Source organism: Schistocerca serialis, chromosome 2 (assembly GCF_023864345.2).
Source record: "Schistocerca serialis cubense isolate TAMUIC-IGC-003099 chromosome 2, iqSchSeri2.2, whole genome shotgun sequence".
NCBI lineage: Eukaryota > Metazoa > Arthropoda > Insecta > Orthoptera > Acrididae > Schistocerca > Schistocerca serialis.
Genome location: NC_064639.1, coordinates 948703297 through 948720228, shown reverse-complemented (window position 1 = coordinate 948720228; position 16932 = coordinate 948703297). Strand labels below are relative to the sequence as shown.

Below are 16932 nucleotides of genomic sequence, written 5' to 3'. Positions count from 1 at the left end.
AAAAGGAGTGACTGAAAAAACAGTATGCTAACTGGTTGCCTTTCCTTTATTTGATATATTTTTCCAGCCAGGAATTTCCATTCTTGTTGGGTTATTGCCATCCTAAAAACTGAGACTGAGACTGCACTACTGTAGGTCTGTTATCCTGTTTCATGCCTCAGCTTTTTCTAGATTCGTTCATCCTGAAAATATGAAGTTCCTTATTTTATATTCGTCATATTAGAAGTAGATGAGGTTGGTTTACTTCCTTCACTGTGAGCCAGTTTGTTGGAGGACTTTGGTTCAAGACCTTTTAATTTCCTCCATTTGATCTTAGGAAGCTGTTCTGTATGTTCTTCTTTCCTTTGTCCTCTGAGGGTCTTCTTTGTCTCAGACAAGACTTTAAGCTTCAGCTGGTCAAACGTTTTGGTAATATTTTCCACTTCTTGGACTGGTCTAACCTCTGATACAGTTGAACAGTTTCCGTTGGATCAGTGCCCAAAGTTGAATGTTAGTGATATCTTGTATGTAAAGTCTTTCTTAATTCACTGCAGTATTCTTCATTTTTGGTCCCATGAGCATTTATTGTACACTAGTCAACAAGAGCCCCTCACTGGTATGGGGTTAATTACTCTGGGAGGTTACCTGATATCCCTGACACACTGTCCACAACACTTCTTATGTGTCACACACCCATCAGTAGAGATCGCATCCGACCTTTGGTTGGGTGAGTGCTTTACTCACACCTTTGGGTAGGCAGGTGCTGTACTTTCGTCATCTTTGTTCTATCTGACAAACATATTATTGTAATTGGATGGCCCGAGATTGACTACTTAACCCCCTTATCTGTGAAACGATATACTGTTGCTTCAGATAAAGTTCCAGACAAAAGTTGAAGCATTCCTGAGGAGGAATCAACCTTTATCATCAGACTTTCGGGATTGGCCATCAGTGTTTCATCTGCTTTCATGTTCTTCCATGCCATATCTTTGATATAAGCTAGTAGGAAGTGCCCTGGCCTAGCTTTTGTACACTAGCTGCACAATCTCAGATGAATTATTTTGTGCTAAAAAAGGAATTAAAATTCCCTGAAACACAGTAACCCATTAAGTTTAATGTGTGGACTAGAGCTTGTTTATTTTATTCTTGTGGCATGGCTGAATTATCTTTGAAGTTATTTAAAAGCCTTGTTTTCATCAATTTCACGTGAAAGTGTGTCCTTTTAAAAATAGTGAGACAATTAGTGACATACAGAGAGATGATGGAGAACAACATTGATAAAGTGGAGTGAATTACACTTCCTAGCTGTAAAAATGAAAATTCTAGTGGATTCTGATTAGTGGACTACAATTGAGCCTGCTGAGATGGAACGTGATGAAGGTGCATCAGTTGCAGATGAAAAGGCATATATATTACGTTAAGGTAAGGTGCTAGCAAAAATTGTACTTTATACATTGCAATGAGCAGCAAATGCATATACAAAGTTTGACAAAGCCATAAACAGTCTGGGAAGAACTTTAAAAAAATCATAGCCCCAAAGGGTAGCAACTTGCACACCGTGCAAGTAAGCCAGAAATTGTGAATCCAGGGAAAATTATCCAAGGCTATAAATAAAACTGTAGCAGATCTAGCAAACAACGGTGACAAAATTGAAGGTGGAGCTCTAGCAGTGACTATTCTATAAGAACTTCCGGTTAAATGAAGTGCAGTAGTTACAGCTTTGTGCAATTTGCCAGAAAACAATTTTAAATGTGCTACAGTTGAAAGGAGTCTGCTTGTTGAGGATGCTAGATGTCACGAATATAATGAAGATAAAAATAGTTAGATGTCCTTGAAAGATAACACCAGTTATCAAAGGTACTGAAAGTCACTTAACATGACAAAGAGAAGGAACAAATGGAGAAAGAAGAAACACAAAAACATACTGTAGTTTGTTACAACTGTCAGAGAATGTCACATATCCAGAAAGCACTCTGAAAAGGTGAAAGTTAAAACAAAAGCAATAAGGTGCAGTTAGGAGTACTTCCTATGATAAGTGGATAGTGGATTCCAGGACATCTCATCACACGGTTCCAAATGAAATTATTTTTCAGCTGTTAAAAAAAAAAATATTTTAGTTCAAATTGTAACATTAGCTGGGCAGGAAAACAGAGGCCACCGGGAAATCTGCGGTAAGGGCAAAAACAATTAACAACTAAGGTTTGTCTAAAAACTTTGTAGTTAAAAATGTCTACTTGAGCCTAAGATTGACCATGCTGTTTCATCTGTGAGGCAGATCACTGAAAACAATAGAAAGTTTATTTTCAATAAAGAAGGTTGCAAGATCTACGATGATTCTGAAAGACCTTTCATTAAAACTCAACAGAAATGTCATATTACGTAAATAAGTAGTCATGTGCAGACATCAGTAAACGTGTTGAGAAATAATAAGTTTAACACAAAATCACTAGACTTGTGATGTACAATCAGCAACATGAATAAAAAGGACACAGTCCTGTAATTGCTATGAAAAAGGTGAAATGAACCTCCGTGACTGACAAGAAGACCGTTTCTGAAAACTGTCGAAAATTTTGAAGGAAAGAACGAGATTGAGAGGCTACAGATATTTTAGTGAGTATGATGGCTGATGCAAGCAGATAAATATTTGTGCTTTCCTTTAAAAAAAACAGGGATGAAGTATATGAACAATTAAAAAATGGAAGATTTGAACAGGAAAACAAACCAGAAACTACTTGAGGGTCAACTGCACTGTTATGACTTAGAATTCTGTTCAAGAAAATGGTCACTGTTCTATGAATTTGAGGGATTTTGACATTAACTATGACATGTATACCAGAGCAAAATATTATAGCTGAATACCTCAATAGAATGTTTCTGGATATGATAGGGTAACTGTTGCTAGTATGCAATTAACCAAAGAGTTATGGTCTGATCTGAAGTACACTGCTGCGTATGTAGAAAATCGTTACAAATAGCCACAGTATGAAAAAATGTTTTATGAATTGTGGACAGGTATAATACCTTATGTAAGTCATTTACGTGTGATAGCATTCAAAGTTTTCGTTTGTTCCCAAAGAAAGACTTTATTCTAAGTTATACACATGGGCAGAAAAAGGCACTCTTATTGGATACTCTTTGTATGACCATTGATACGGGATGTCCATGCCAGAAATGAAAGTTTTTGTTATCTAGGGACTGTATATTCAAAGAATTTTTTAATGGCAAATTCACGTATGTAAATAGAGGAAATGAAAGCACATAACAAAAGAAAAAATAGATTATCTTTGAGGTTGCTTGCAAAGACAATGACGAATTAAGACTTTGTTCTGTAAAAAAGGTTTTGTTTTCTCTGCTTTAATGGTGTAAGCAGTTTTTCTATCAATAAATATTAATGTATGTGGTAATAGTTTTATTCTACTCCAACATAAACAGATTTATTAGTATCATGGTGAAACTTCTGTCCTTTGTGCAGGGAGGATCACAGCTGTAGGCCCAGTGATTCAACCACAGTGTGTAAAAGCAAGAAGAACTCTATTGTTTCATCTAACTTAGTTTTTGTATGTGACATATGCTTTATCATTTTATATTCAGTTTATAGCTTTATTAGTTGCTCAATTTTAAGCGAAAATTATTTGGCCAGTTTGTAGTTGTGTTAGTAGTTGTTGATAGGATTTCTTATTAAAATGGAAGATAAATTTTTGCTTTCGCACATTCCAGCTTGTGCTGTAATTTATTTTCTAGGGTTGTAAGATGTGCAATACATCATCATAAAATTTTCAGGACAATTTTATGTATATTACACTCCAGTTGGAAGTTTCTTTTTTATGTTTGCAGAAGCACCAGAGAAAAGTGTGAGCCCACCACTTGCCAACCACTTGGCACTACTGAGCAGAGAGTTGGTAGATTTACTGAAGATACAACCTGGCTGTCAGTTACCCTTCGGACGTTTTGTACCAGCATACCATCATCACTTTGGTCGGCAGATAAGAGTTGCAGATTATGGTTTCACAAAACTAGTGGAACTTCTTGATGCCATGCCCTCCATTGTACAGGTAATGACTTATTTATTTGAATTAAATTAACGTAAGTGACCAAGACTTCGTGCATGTGATTGGCTGTATGTGGCAGTGGATGCTCAAAAGTTTGTAAAGTACTTTACCGTTAACATAGGTCTGTGAATGGTGTATGAATTCGCTACAGCTACAGCTGCCTTTACTCATTATCAAAATGAGGAACAGGGACAACCAGAAATAAACATTGTTCTCTTTTGTCGTAGTCACTATGTTTACAGCTCACTTAAATCAGAATTGAGATGTACATTTGATAAGTAACCTAATGTATTCAGCTGGTTCATTTCACTAACATGAAAAAACAATGAAGGTGATGAGATAAATCTTAAACTGGTGGTTTCACAATGTAGCAAGAGCATTGCCCATTGGAGACTGATGTGTGAGAGTTGTAGTACGAATCCTGCACACAGGTTAATTCTAGTTCCATCATATAGTAACTGTGCAAATTTATATATGTGTATACATATAAATATAAAACAATAACAATAATAAGAATAAGTAATGGAAAATCTCATATAAAGATGTGAAATAAATACTAACAAAGAGAGAGAGGGGGGCTGGCCAGTATTTACCTCAGCTCAGTACAGCCGATATATACACAAAACAGCACAGAAAATTTACGTATCCTAGCTTTCGGAACTTTGTTCCTTCGTCAGGGAGGGGAGAGGGGAAAAAAGAGGAAGAAGGGAAAGTGGATTCAGTTACTCACAACCCAGGTTATGAAGCAACAAGGGAAAGGTAAACAGGGAGGGTAGCAAAGATGGAGGGCATGGGTGTCAGAGGGAAGCCAAAGGTATTCTACTGTAAGTACTGTGCCAGCTTCAAACCAAAGAGAATGCATGCAGAAGTAAAGAGGTATATAGTATAAAGATAAACACAACTATGTAGGATGAAAAGATGTGTGAATGGCTAAAGAGGAAAGGAAAAGAGGAGAAGACTGAAGAGTAAATAAGAGTGAGGTTGGCTAACGTATGTTCAGTCCAGGGGGATGGCAGGATGAAAGGATGTGTTGGAGTGCAGGTTCCCATCTCCGCAGTTCCGAGGGACTGCCGTTGGGTGGGAGAAGCCAAATGGCACGTATGGTGTAGCAGGTTCCTAGGTCCCTAGAATTATGCTGGAGTGCATGCTCTGCTACTGGGTATTGGACATCTAGGTGGACAGTTCGTCTGTGCCCGTTCATGTGCTCAGCCAGTTTAGTTGTCATACCAATGTAAAAGGCTGTGCAGTGCAGGCATGTCAGCTGATAATTGACATGTGTTGTTTCACATGTGGCCCTGCCTTGAATTGTGTATGTTCTACCAGTAGCAGGGCTGGAGTAGGTGGTTGTGGGGGGGGATGCATGGGGCAGGTTTTGCAGTGGGGTCAGTTATAGGGGTAGGAACCGCTGGGTAGAGAAGGTGGTCTGGGAATATTGTAGGATTTGACAAGGATGTTACGGAGGTTGGGGGGGGGGGGGGGCGAAGAAAGCCAATTCTGGGTGGTGTGGGGAGAATGTTGTCAAGGGATGATCTCATTTCAGGGCTTGACTTGAGAAAGTCATATCCCTGTCGGAGTAATTTGTTGATGTATTCGAGGCCAGAATAATATTGGGTACAAGGGGGATGCTTCTGTGTGGTCTGGGGGTAGGAACATTATTGTTGGACAGGGAGGAATTTATTGCTCGGGATATCTGTATGTGGACAAGGTCTGCAGGATAGTTGCGGCAGAGGAAAGCACTGGTCAGGTTATTGGTGTAATTGTTGAGGGATTCGTCACTGGAGCAGATGAGTTAGGGAAGGTAGCGTTTGACGTGGAATGGATGGCAGCTATCAAAGTGAAGGTACTGTTATTTGTTTGTGGGTTTGATGTGGACAGAGGTGTGGATGTGAGCTTCAACAAGATGGTCAACATCCAGAAAGGTGGCTTGGGTTTTGGAGAAGGACCAGATGAAATTCAGATTCGAGAAGGAGTTGAGGTTATGGAGGAAATTAAGGAGTGTTTCTTCACCATGAGTCCAGACCACAAAGATGTCATCTATAAACCCATACCAGGCCAGGGGAAGCAGCTGTTGGGGCTTCAGGAAAGTCTCTTCCGTGCGGCCCATGAAGAGGTTGGCATAGGACGGAGCCATCCTGGTTCCCATGGCCGTTCCCCTGATTTGTTTGTAGGTCTGGCCTTCAAAAGTGAAGTAATTATGGTTGAGGATGAAGTTGGTAAGTGTGATAAGGAATGAGGTTTTTGGAAGATCTTCAGGTGGGCGTGGGGAGAAGTTTCAGTGGGGTGAACACTGTACATCAACACCCAACGCCAAGGTAGTGACGCTTAAACAATTTTAGTTTGCTGATTAATGTATCAGTCGTTGCGTGGCATGACATTACCATGTATGATTCGTTGCACTATTGCACACGCATTTGGATACCACTATATATTTCGTCGTCAGCTTTGGCGTGAGAATTGTTTTTAGTCCTTGAGGTTTTTCCCCTTTCTGTTAGTTTTTCAAGTTCATCTTTTACATATAGCTTGATATATACATAAAATTTGCATAAACATTTTGACATAACAATGCATATTACAAGGGCTTACATCTAAGGCTGACACTACACCCATTATTTTTATCAAATGTAGAAAATTCTTAAATACTAAAACATTACAAAATTCCTTCTCCAATTACAGTTAACCATAGTACAGTTTGATAACTTAAAAATAATAATAATAATTATAATAATTCCTTTGTACATAAATACAAGTAACTTATTTACGTTCCTTTACATCATGTTACTATAAATGCATTTAATGCATCCGCATTTTATTTTCCAGTCATGCATACATCAGTTATGAGAGTTTAATATTTTCCTAGGGAGAAACAGAAAAACATTTACATCAGGATTTTAGTTTACGCGTTGCTGGCTTAACTGTGCTTTGCTGCCATATCATGCATTGGGGAGGGAACAAGGAATACTGTTACAATGGTTTATGGATTTCTAAGGAAATGCTATTTGTCCTTTCTTAAGTCACTTATCAGGGAACTCCCTTTTCATGGAACTGAAACATATTGACGACTCATGTACTATATACCATTGTGTTGCGTATAATTGTTTACGTGTAGCTTTGTATTTGTAACGCAGAAGTTTCTGCGTTAAGTCATGCTTACCTCTTTACGGTTATGTGGAATGTCGTCTTTTATATTCACATGTGACGAGATATGAGTTGATTCGAGATAACATGCCTCCGTGTTTAAATGCACTTTGTAGTCAGTAGGTACGGGTAAATGTTTTGTATTTGCACTGCGACAATGTATATTCTTATTCTTCATTTGCTTGATGACCAAAATATACCCATAGACATACTAACAACTAAATCATTTCCTTGAGGTGTGGATTATTTTTTCATTTGGTACCTGTAACACCAGTCATAAATCTCTTCTTTTGCACCATGTCAATGCACTGTTTGCTGCAATATAAATAACTTATAACTAGCTTAAAAACTAATTGTGTTTTGTAGCTCATAGGCTACTCATATACTTGGTCATCACATTCGTTTGCAGACGTTTTTCATATTTCATTCTTATTGGTTTATGTATTTATCTACTTGCATTTGTATTCCTTTTATTCATTTATCCTGCAAAGAAAGTTACTTTGACACCTCCTATGGTATCTTATCCTTTTGTTAGCTACCACTTCCTGTATGTTTCATTGTAATGATGTTTTTTAATTCTAGTTACAATGTATATATTTTAGTATTGGCGCAACTTTGCATATTGATACAAATGTAATATTATATTCCTTCACTCCCTGATAGTAAATATAGTTGTTACATGTTGTTATTTATTTTGAAATTGGGCTTAATACTTGTGCAGCTTTGCTTTTCTATTTGGTTGTGCCGCAAGTTACCCTGTTGCATTTGCTCGAGGTCAATGTTTCTTCCCTAGTACTGACGTAAACATGCATTGTTGAACGCTCACAGCTGAGTCGTACGCTGCTCCAGTTTGCATTTCGCTTCGTGTGAAGCTGGTTTTTTTTTTTTTCACTTCCTCCCAAACAAAGGTTTGTCTTTGCTTACAAAACAAGAAAATTGAGTTTATACACATTTCATTTAAAATACACATAATAAAATTTCTCACTTATAAAACTATGACATTACTTATAAATATATTTTATGACAAGAAAACTGCTGTGACATTGTCACTACTCATGAAAAGTTTTTAAGTCTTAGTGTGGGTGAAGACCTTTGTCTTGCTCTGTTCTTTCATATACTAATCTATAAGTTCCAGGATAAGGTATTTTTGTAACAATGTTGGGCCCTGAGTATAGTAATTGCAATTTTTTGTTCAACTTACCGATCTTTGTCGATTTGGGATGTGTTCTCAAGAGGACTCATTGCCCTTTGAAAAATGTGTAACTTGTTTTAACTTTTTGTTGTATATTCTCTTTCTGTATTCTGCTCTATTCTCTAGTGTAATTACTGCTTGTTTGATTTTATCCTGTGAAGTTAACTCTTTAGTAGGTAATTTTGCCGTGGGTGATTCCCATTCATCAGTTTGCTTGGTGTTAAACATAAGTTCATTAGGAGTGAAACTTGTGGGGGAGATTGTTTACTATTTGCATAAATGGAGTCACGTATTCAGTCCATTGTGAATGTTTATTATGAACATAAGTCCTTATAAATCTATTGAATTCTTTAAACACCCTCTCCACGGGTCTTGCTTCTGGGTGGAAAACACTTACCAAGATGTGTTTAATGCCCTGTGTACTCATCAATGGTTTCCATTTTCTTCCTACGAAATAGGCTGCATTGTCTGTTAACATGACTTTGGGTTTCCCTACTCTTCGTAAATAATCCTCTTCAGTTCTCCTTATGATGCTACTGGCTGTAGTGGTTTTGATAGCATAGAGTTTGATGTAATTTGTGAAAATATCATAAAGAGCTATTATGTATCTGACACCACCTTTTTCTCTAGGATATTGCCCTACGATATTGCCCTACGATATCCAGAGAAACCATTTCCAGTGGAGCTTTGGTTAGTATGGGGTATAGTTCTGTAAACTTTGACACACTGGATGGTTTTGTTCTTTGGCAAATAGCACAGTTTTTAATATCTGTGAAACACATCGTCATAAATTAGGAAAGTAACAAAGTATGGAAATCTTGTCTGTTACTCTGTAGTGACCCCATACTTCGCGTGTGTGTGTGTGTGTGTGTGTGTGTGTGTGTGTGTGTGTGTGTGTGTGTGTGTGTGTGTGTTTGATAAATTCATAGATATATTCCTTTGGAAGGCATACTCATCAATGGTTAGAACTTTCATGCTTCCGGTGAAACAAAACGCCTTAGTGGAACTGATACCATTTCCTTACCTTGTGGTTTGCATCCAGGTTAAGATTTTGTATTACCTTTTTCCACCTGTTGTCTTGCTGTTGAAATATTCCCATTTGTATACAAAATTTTTTGTAATCTGATTTTTGTGTACTACTTTGCATCAATAATGTACGGATTTCTGAATCATGCTCAGACAGTTCACTGAACCCTGCGGTAATCTGGATAATGCATCTGCAATAACATTGCAACTGCCCTTTATGTATATTATTTCAAAATTGAATTCCTGCAGGTACAAACACCACCTCACTAGTCTTCGGCGTAACAATTTACATGTTAAGAGAAAAGATAACGATTGGTGATCACAATAGACTTTAGTGTTTTTTAACCCCTTAGAAAATACTCGAATTTCTTAAACGCCTAAATTACTGCTAAACTTTCCAGTTCTGATACGGAATATGATCTTTCTGCCTCTGATAAAGTTCTGCTGACAAAGCTGATGACTTGGGTATGGTTTTTTCTTCTACTTCTTGTATCTGGGACAAACGTGCCCCCAGCCCTCGATATGGTATCCGTGCTTAAACAAAAGTCTTTGGACACGTCAGGATGACTCAAAATGTTCCCTGATATTAATGCATTTTTAATTTTGGTAAAGTCTTCCTGGCATCCCTCGTCCCATAACCAAGGCTTATTCTTTCTCAACAGGTTAAGTAGGGCATCGCTATTCATAAGCTGTTGTGGTATAAATTTTCGAAAAAAGGAAGTTGGTCCTAGATATGGTTTCAATTGTTTTCTGTTTCTTGGGGGTGGGCAATTATGTATGGCATCTAGTTTCTTTGGGTCTGGTAATATACCCTGTTCTGATATGTCTTAAAAATTTCACTTGTTCTTTTCCAAAGTTAGATTTCTTTAGATTTGCTGTTACTCCGTACTTTGTAAATCTCTGAAATACCTTTTCTGTTATACTGATGTGTTGTGCCCAAGTTGATGTGGCTATTAACATATCGCCAACATAAATGGTAACTTTACTTAGCAATTCAGGTCCTAAGACCCTGTCCAAGGCTGATACAAATGTGCATGCGCTAATGTTTAAGTCAAAGGGTTGAACTTGAAATTCATAACCCCTGCCATTGCAGACAAATGCTGTGTATTTTCTCATGTAACTTTCTCATGTAACTTTTTCTCATGTAACTTTATTTGCCAGTAAGATTTTTTAAGGTGAAGGGTGCTGAAATAATTGGTGTTACGAAATTTTAGCAATTGTTCATCTAAATTAACTGGCTTTGTTGTTACTGGTACTAAGATTTTGTTTATGCCTCTAGCGTCTAAAACTAGATGTACTGATGCATTGGGTTTGCTAACTGGTAGTATTGGGTTGCAATATGGAGAAAATGATGACTGTATGATTCCCCATTTGCACATTCTATTGATTTCCTGCCTAACTGCTTCACGCTTTGCCCACGGTATAGGGTAAGACATAACACAAAATGTTTTGTGAGGATAGACATTAAGTTTATGTTCATAATCTTTGATTACTCCTGGATTCTTATTAAAAACATTTGCATATTCAAAAAGTAAGTCAGAAAGCTCTTGTTGTTGTGTAGCATCTAGAATATTTGATTCGTTCAATTTTTGTTCTACTAATTCCTGGTTAACTTCAGTGTTGGTCTTGTGTTAGTTATCACACCTGTTCACAAAATACACGGTGGTACATGAATACTGTACAGTGATGGGGTTCTGGGTTTACTTTGTCATACAGCTCCAGTGTGGTAATCACGCTGATAGAAAATCTTTTGTCCTTCACAAAGAAATGGCACTTGCCATTACCGATGTCTGTTTGAGTTTTGTAGGTTCTGAATGTGTCCGTATCTATCAAGCAGTTGACTATAAGTTTGTCTACTATTAAAAAATTACACTGCACAGAGAATTGTTCAATGTTCACGGTGATAAGAGCTTGGTGCTTTACTAATTTGGTTTTGCCGCATGTAGCGGTTTGTACTTTGCAGTTTTGCACTGGCGGAACGGGAAATTCATTCTGTCTTCTTAATTCAGTGAAAAATGCTTCAGACATTAAATTAGTCATGGACGCTGTATCATGCATTAACTGTGTGTCTATACCAAAAATTTTCACTCTGATTACTACCCGTACTTGTTCTGCCAGTGTATTTTTCGCCGATTTTAGTTCATGTTGGTATAGATCATCTTTTATGTCTCCTTATTCATCGAATTGTACGAAACATGTTTGCAAATCTGGTTTGCCCCCATCGCTTATAAGGTCTGTAGTATGGGGCTCAACTATGACCGGTTTGGGTTTTCCTGCGGTGTAGTCTGATCTACTTCGGTACACGGGACAACTTCTGTCAGTTGTACGGTGTGATTGTTTCTCCAATGTGTATCATTTCCAGTTCGCAACATGCTTTTTCGTGTGTTCATACGACTGTTGTGAAATGTTGCGGTATTGTGGTTTTGCTGCGCAAAGGTTGGCTGCGGTATAGCGTGTTGTATGTTATTGTTGTTGCCACGCACCGATGCGGCTGGCTGTTTTCATTTACATGCAGTGCATAATTTTGAGAGGAGGAACTGAAATTAGCTTGTGGATGGTAATCGTTCCTGTTATATGGAAAGTTTTGTTTAAATCTCTTGTTTGTACCATTTCCATTCCTGTATCCATTACCATGGTTAATGTATCCATGCAGTTGCGCATACCAGCTTTGCTGTGTGTTAGTGTCTGGCTTTTTGTATTGACCATTAAAGTTATATTGTTGTGGTGTTTGGCTGTGTGACGCCCTATTTGTTTCTACTTTCTCTTCATATATTAGGTCGATTGAATCTCAAATGGATGGAAAATATTCTTTGGCGTGCTCAGGTGTAGTAATTAATTTTTCACGAATGTGTGATGGCAAACGACTTTCTAAAATTTTTAAAACATGCACATGAGAAATTGGATTCTTCCAAAAATGTGTTTTGTTGAGATACTTCTCAAAATATCTTCGCAAGCTACCATATTTACTATTAAAAGGGGCGGGGTTAAAAACCTCTCGCCTAAATCTCTCCTGTACAGCTTCTGACCAATATTTGTCAAGAAATGGCCGTTCAAATTGTAAATATGTGGTACAACGCTCAGCTACCTCGGTCGCCCACAAAAGTACATCGCCTTGCATGTTCCCAACAACAAACCTGATCTTTTGTGCTTCCGTCCAGTTTCTAGGAAACACATGTCGAAAAGCTCCAATAAACACAACAGGATTCATCTCCTTACCTTCACTCATAAATGTTGGAAATTGATGGTGTCAATAGACCTTTGTCAGCAAATATAGTGGAAAGCTGTGTGCATTTTGTGCTGTTTATATAGCTGTCATAATTGTTTACATTTTTTGTAGTTACTGGTTCTGGTGTCATGCCATGTAAACTTACACTTGGTGGTCTGTCATTACTATTGGGATTGTTTGTAGGGTTTGCAGTGATCTGTGTGCATACATTACTTTTGTTTGCCGTGGCTGGCACTTTGTTTATGTTTACAACTTGTGTCTCTGTATCAGTTTCACCTAAATAGTTGCGTATCCTGTGCTCTGTAGCTTGCAAATTGTTCACTTTGTTGATAATGTCATTTTCCTTTTGCTGAATAACTTTTTCAACTTCATCATTGATTAATTTACATTCCTTCATTACCTTTTCCACGGCGGTACTGGTTTTGTCTAAAGTACCTCCTTCAGCTTGTGATATTACGTCAGATTAATTTTCATTAATTTTGTCTCTTTCCTTTTTGGCACAGACTGATGACATTTCAAGTGATGCTACTTTTAAAGTGAGTTCATCTATCGCTGCTGGTATATTTTCGTAATCCTTGTGCAGTTTGTTTACTACAGTAGAGATGTTCTTTACTGTGGAAGTTAATTGTGTTTGTGTAGTTTCCAGGTTCGTGTGTGTGTGTGTGTGTGTGTGTGTGTGTGTGTGTGTGTGTGTGTCTTTCATAGCTTTTATTTGCTACTCTACTGTATCATTCTGCTCGTTAAGAATGTCTAATTTCTATTTTATACCCGTAATGTCACTGTTTACTTCAGAAAGTACATCTTGTTTTAGCTGTTTTTCCGTGTCTTTAAATCTTACATTCATCTCCTCGCGAAAATTCTTTGCCAAATCACTGATCTGCTGTGTGACTGTATCCTGAAAATCTCTTAAAACTGGTTTTTGCTCTTGTTTTATGTGGTTGAATTTTGTGTGATGGGTGACGGTAAAGTGTTGTCAAAAATCATGATATCTGCGCTTTCTGTGTTTTCCTGTGTGAACAGAACGTTGCTCACAGAGATACATGATGTAGTTTCATCTATTATCATAAACGTATCATCAAAGTTAGAGCTCTGTGAAAAGTCACTAGCACTTGTCATTTCCATCATTTTCATCTCTGAACTATTTAATATGACTAATTGTGTGCTGGTACTTCAGATGTTCTATCCTGCAATTGTACGCCATCTTGGCTCATTGCACTTTCGCCATTGTCAACAATAATGGAAACTGATTTTTGTGCCATTTTGTTTGAATATTACAATTAAAATTTTTGGAAAACAGAAAATTTAAATATATTATTTTGTGAATTTAAACATGTGATTTACGTGTCAAGCGTTATTTATCAACTACTGTGATGCACAAAATGTTATGACTCAGAAACTTTAAACTTTTCTCTGACTACTCATTACATACAATTTCTGAAAAATTCACTACAATGCATTTAGGAAAGGAAATTAAGGAAAGGTACTTCTAATTATTATGCAGGAGATACTATCAAGCATAGCTAAGCAAGTGGTTGCGTACTGGTCCTACCTTTGCTGCGATGAAACAAACAGCATATTTCCAAAATTTTCCACAAATTCCAGTTGCTACAACTACAGCTACAGCTGCCTTTACTCATTATCAAAATGAGAAACAGGCACAAACAGGAATAACCATTGTTCTCTTTTGTTGTAGTCACTGTGTTTACAGCTCACTTAAATCAGAATTGAGATACACACTTTGACAAGTAACCTAGTATATTCAGATGGTTCATTTTAGTGACATGAAAAAACAATGAAGGTGACGAGATAAATCTTAAACTGGTGGTTTCACAATGTAGCAAGAGCATTGCCCATTGGAGACTGTTGTGTGAGAGTTATAGTACGAATCCAGCACACAGCATAATTCTAGTTCCATCGTAAAGTAACCTATAAAGGAAAGATAAGGGTAGTATAATTTAATGTACTGAGATATAATTAGCTGGACTGAAAAAAATAACATTGTGGAACAAAGTGGGTTGTCGAAGAATATATGGAAATAACAAAACAATGCATAAGTTGTCAAATTATACAGAACTGTTTATAATGAAGAATCACCTAGATGTCAATTAAAGGTAAGAGGGAAGAGAACTAATATGAGATTGCATGGGATTTCCAGTTTTAGTAAAAGAAATAAGAAACAAAAAAGCTGCTGGTTCAGTTTTAATTTTCAGTGAACTGAGCAAAGAGCTTAATCAAAGGAAGAGGGAAATATGTGTCAATATGGAGAAGGGAGAGTGGTGCGATGATTTGACATTGATGGCACTAATGAGAAATAAAATAATAATAATAAATCAATGGAAATTCCAAGTTTGAATATCAACAATATTGGCACAACTTTACCAGAAGAAGGAATCGGTTGGTAGGACATGTTCTGAGGCATCAAGGGATCACCAATTTAGTACTGGAGGGCAAAAATCGTAGAGGGAGACCAAGAGATTAATACACTAAGCAGATTCAGAACGATGTAGGCTGCAGTAGGCACTGTGAGATGAAAAAGCTTGCACAGGATAGAGTAGCATGGAGAGCTGTATCAAACCAGTCTCAGGACTGAAGAAAACAACAACAACAACAACGAAAAAGATTGATTACTACTCACTGTAAACATGACAGTTGCAGACAGGCACAACAAAATGACTGACACATTTAGCTCTTGTCAAAACCTTCTACACACACACACACACACACACACACACACACACACAGAGAGAGAGAGAGAGAGAGAGAGAGAGAGAGAGAGAGAGAGAGAGAGAGAGAGAGCACTCCTCACACACACATGATCACCAGTCACTACCTCTGGCAGCTGAGACAAGAAAGCTGATTCGAGCTGCCAGCATGGTCATGTGTGCTCACTTATTTGAATGTGCGTGAGTGTGTGCACATTTATTTCTTTGAAGAATGCTTTGGTCAAAAATTAAATATGTATCAATCTTTTTGTTTTGCCTGTCTGCAACTCAACATAATAATAAATTTTCAGATATGGAAATTGGTTATTAAAAACTGAAATTAAGGCTACTGGTTTTTGAAGAACAGTTCATGAGCTGCCTAGAGAGATGAGGCTGTTCATGTAATACTGAAGATTTGGAAATATTACTTTGATAGTTAAATGAAGTTCATGGTAGTCATATAGAAGATGAAGTGGATTTGAAGAAAATAAGTTGTTAGGTAACTTGTACAGAGGACAGAATTACCCTGGCCCTGAAAATATTTACAATAAGAGTGATGCAGGATTTACCCTTATTAATCAACATTACATATTGTTGTAAGTGACCTCTTTATGCAGCACTGTGCTTCATCTATCAAACTTTGCAACATAGACGTACTTAGCAACTCGGCTTGAGGGATAGCAGCAGTAGCACTTTTCAGTGCTCTGCTGTAAGTTTTCCAGTGTGTGGAATTGAGTACACCTCACCCTTCAATTTGCCATGCACATAAAAATCATTGAGAGAAATAAGGTGATAGATGTGGCCAGGAGATTGTGCTGTCTCTGTTGGTTGTCCTCTCTTCACCAAAAACCTCATGCCCTTATGTCAACATTGTCAAGGTAGTGTATGATGCTACTCAGTCTTGCTGAAAATAGCTATTCAGTTGTTAATCTTGTGTGACTTGATCCACATATGGATTAATTTCTAGACATACAGGTTAGCATTAACCAGAACTCATCCGAAGAAATGAAAGACTTAGGATCCATTAAGTCCGGATTCCACTTCAGTCGGAACCCGCCAGCAGAATTAAACACCTGAAAGTAAAGTTTGTCTAGATGCATTAACTCATAAATGACAATAGATTTGTAAGACTATAGATGCAGAGGCTTTCTTTTTTATGATGTTAGAACTTGATCATCTCTTAATTCCCACGTGCACAATTAAAGGGCATAGAGATTTTGTTTGGCTTTGGTTCAGGCTTTCCTTCATTCAACCATTTTCGCTAATGTTACTCTTTTCCAACAGTTAGTTTTTATATGCTACAGAGAGTGTTTTCTATCATTTTGCCACTAAATTTTGAACTGCAGAGTTAGCTGGAGGTTTTGCCAAAACACTTACAGTTTTTAACTCTTGCACCAACAAATCTGCAAGTTTCCCTCAAATTGTGCTTTGCCTAGCACTCTGTATTGAAAACTTGTCATTTTATTGTGAGCACCATTTTGTGCTGCATTGAGCAGGTCACTAAACACATCTGAGAGACAGTGAAGTATTTGAGAAGTGTGTGAGGGAGATCTGAAAGTGCAGACATGTGACGGCAACCAGGTGATGCATCTAAATCTGTTTCAAGCACTTTGTTATGGGTAG

General features: G+C 37.5%; 1 protein-coding gene across 1 annotated transcript in view; it reads left to right on the top strand.

Moving 5' to 3' along the window:
* Window positions 1-16932, top strand: part of LOC126458329 (meiosis regulator and mRNA stability factor 1) — a 212592-nt gene that overhangs the window by 120664 nt on the left and 74996 nt on the right. The window contains exon 18 of the mRNA XM_050095288.1: window positions 3814-4031. Within this exon, the coding sequence (XP_049951245.1) occupies window positions 3814-4031 (218 nt within the window). The remainder of the gene's footprint in view (window positions 1-3813; window positions 4032-16932) is intronic.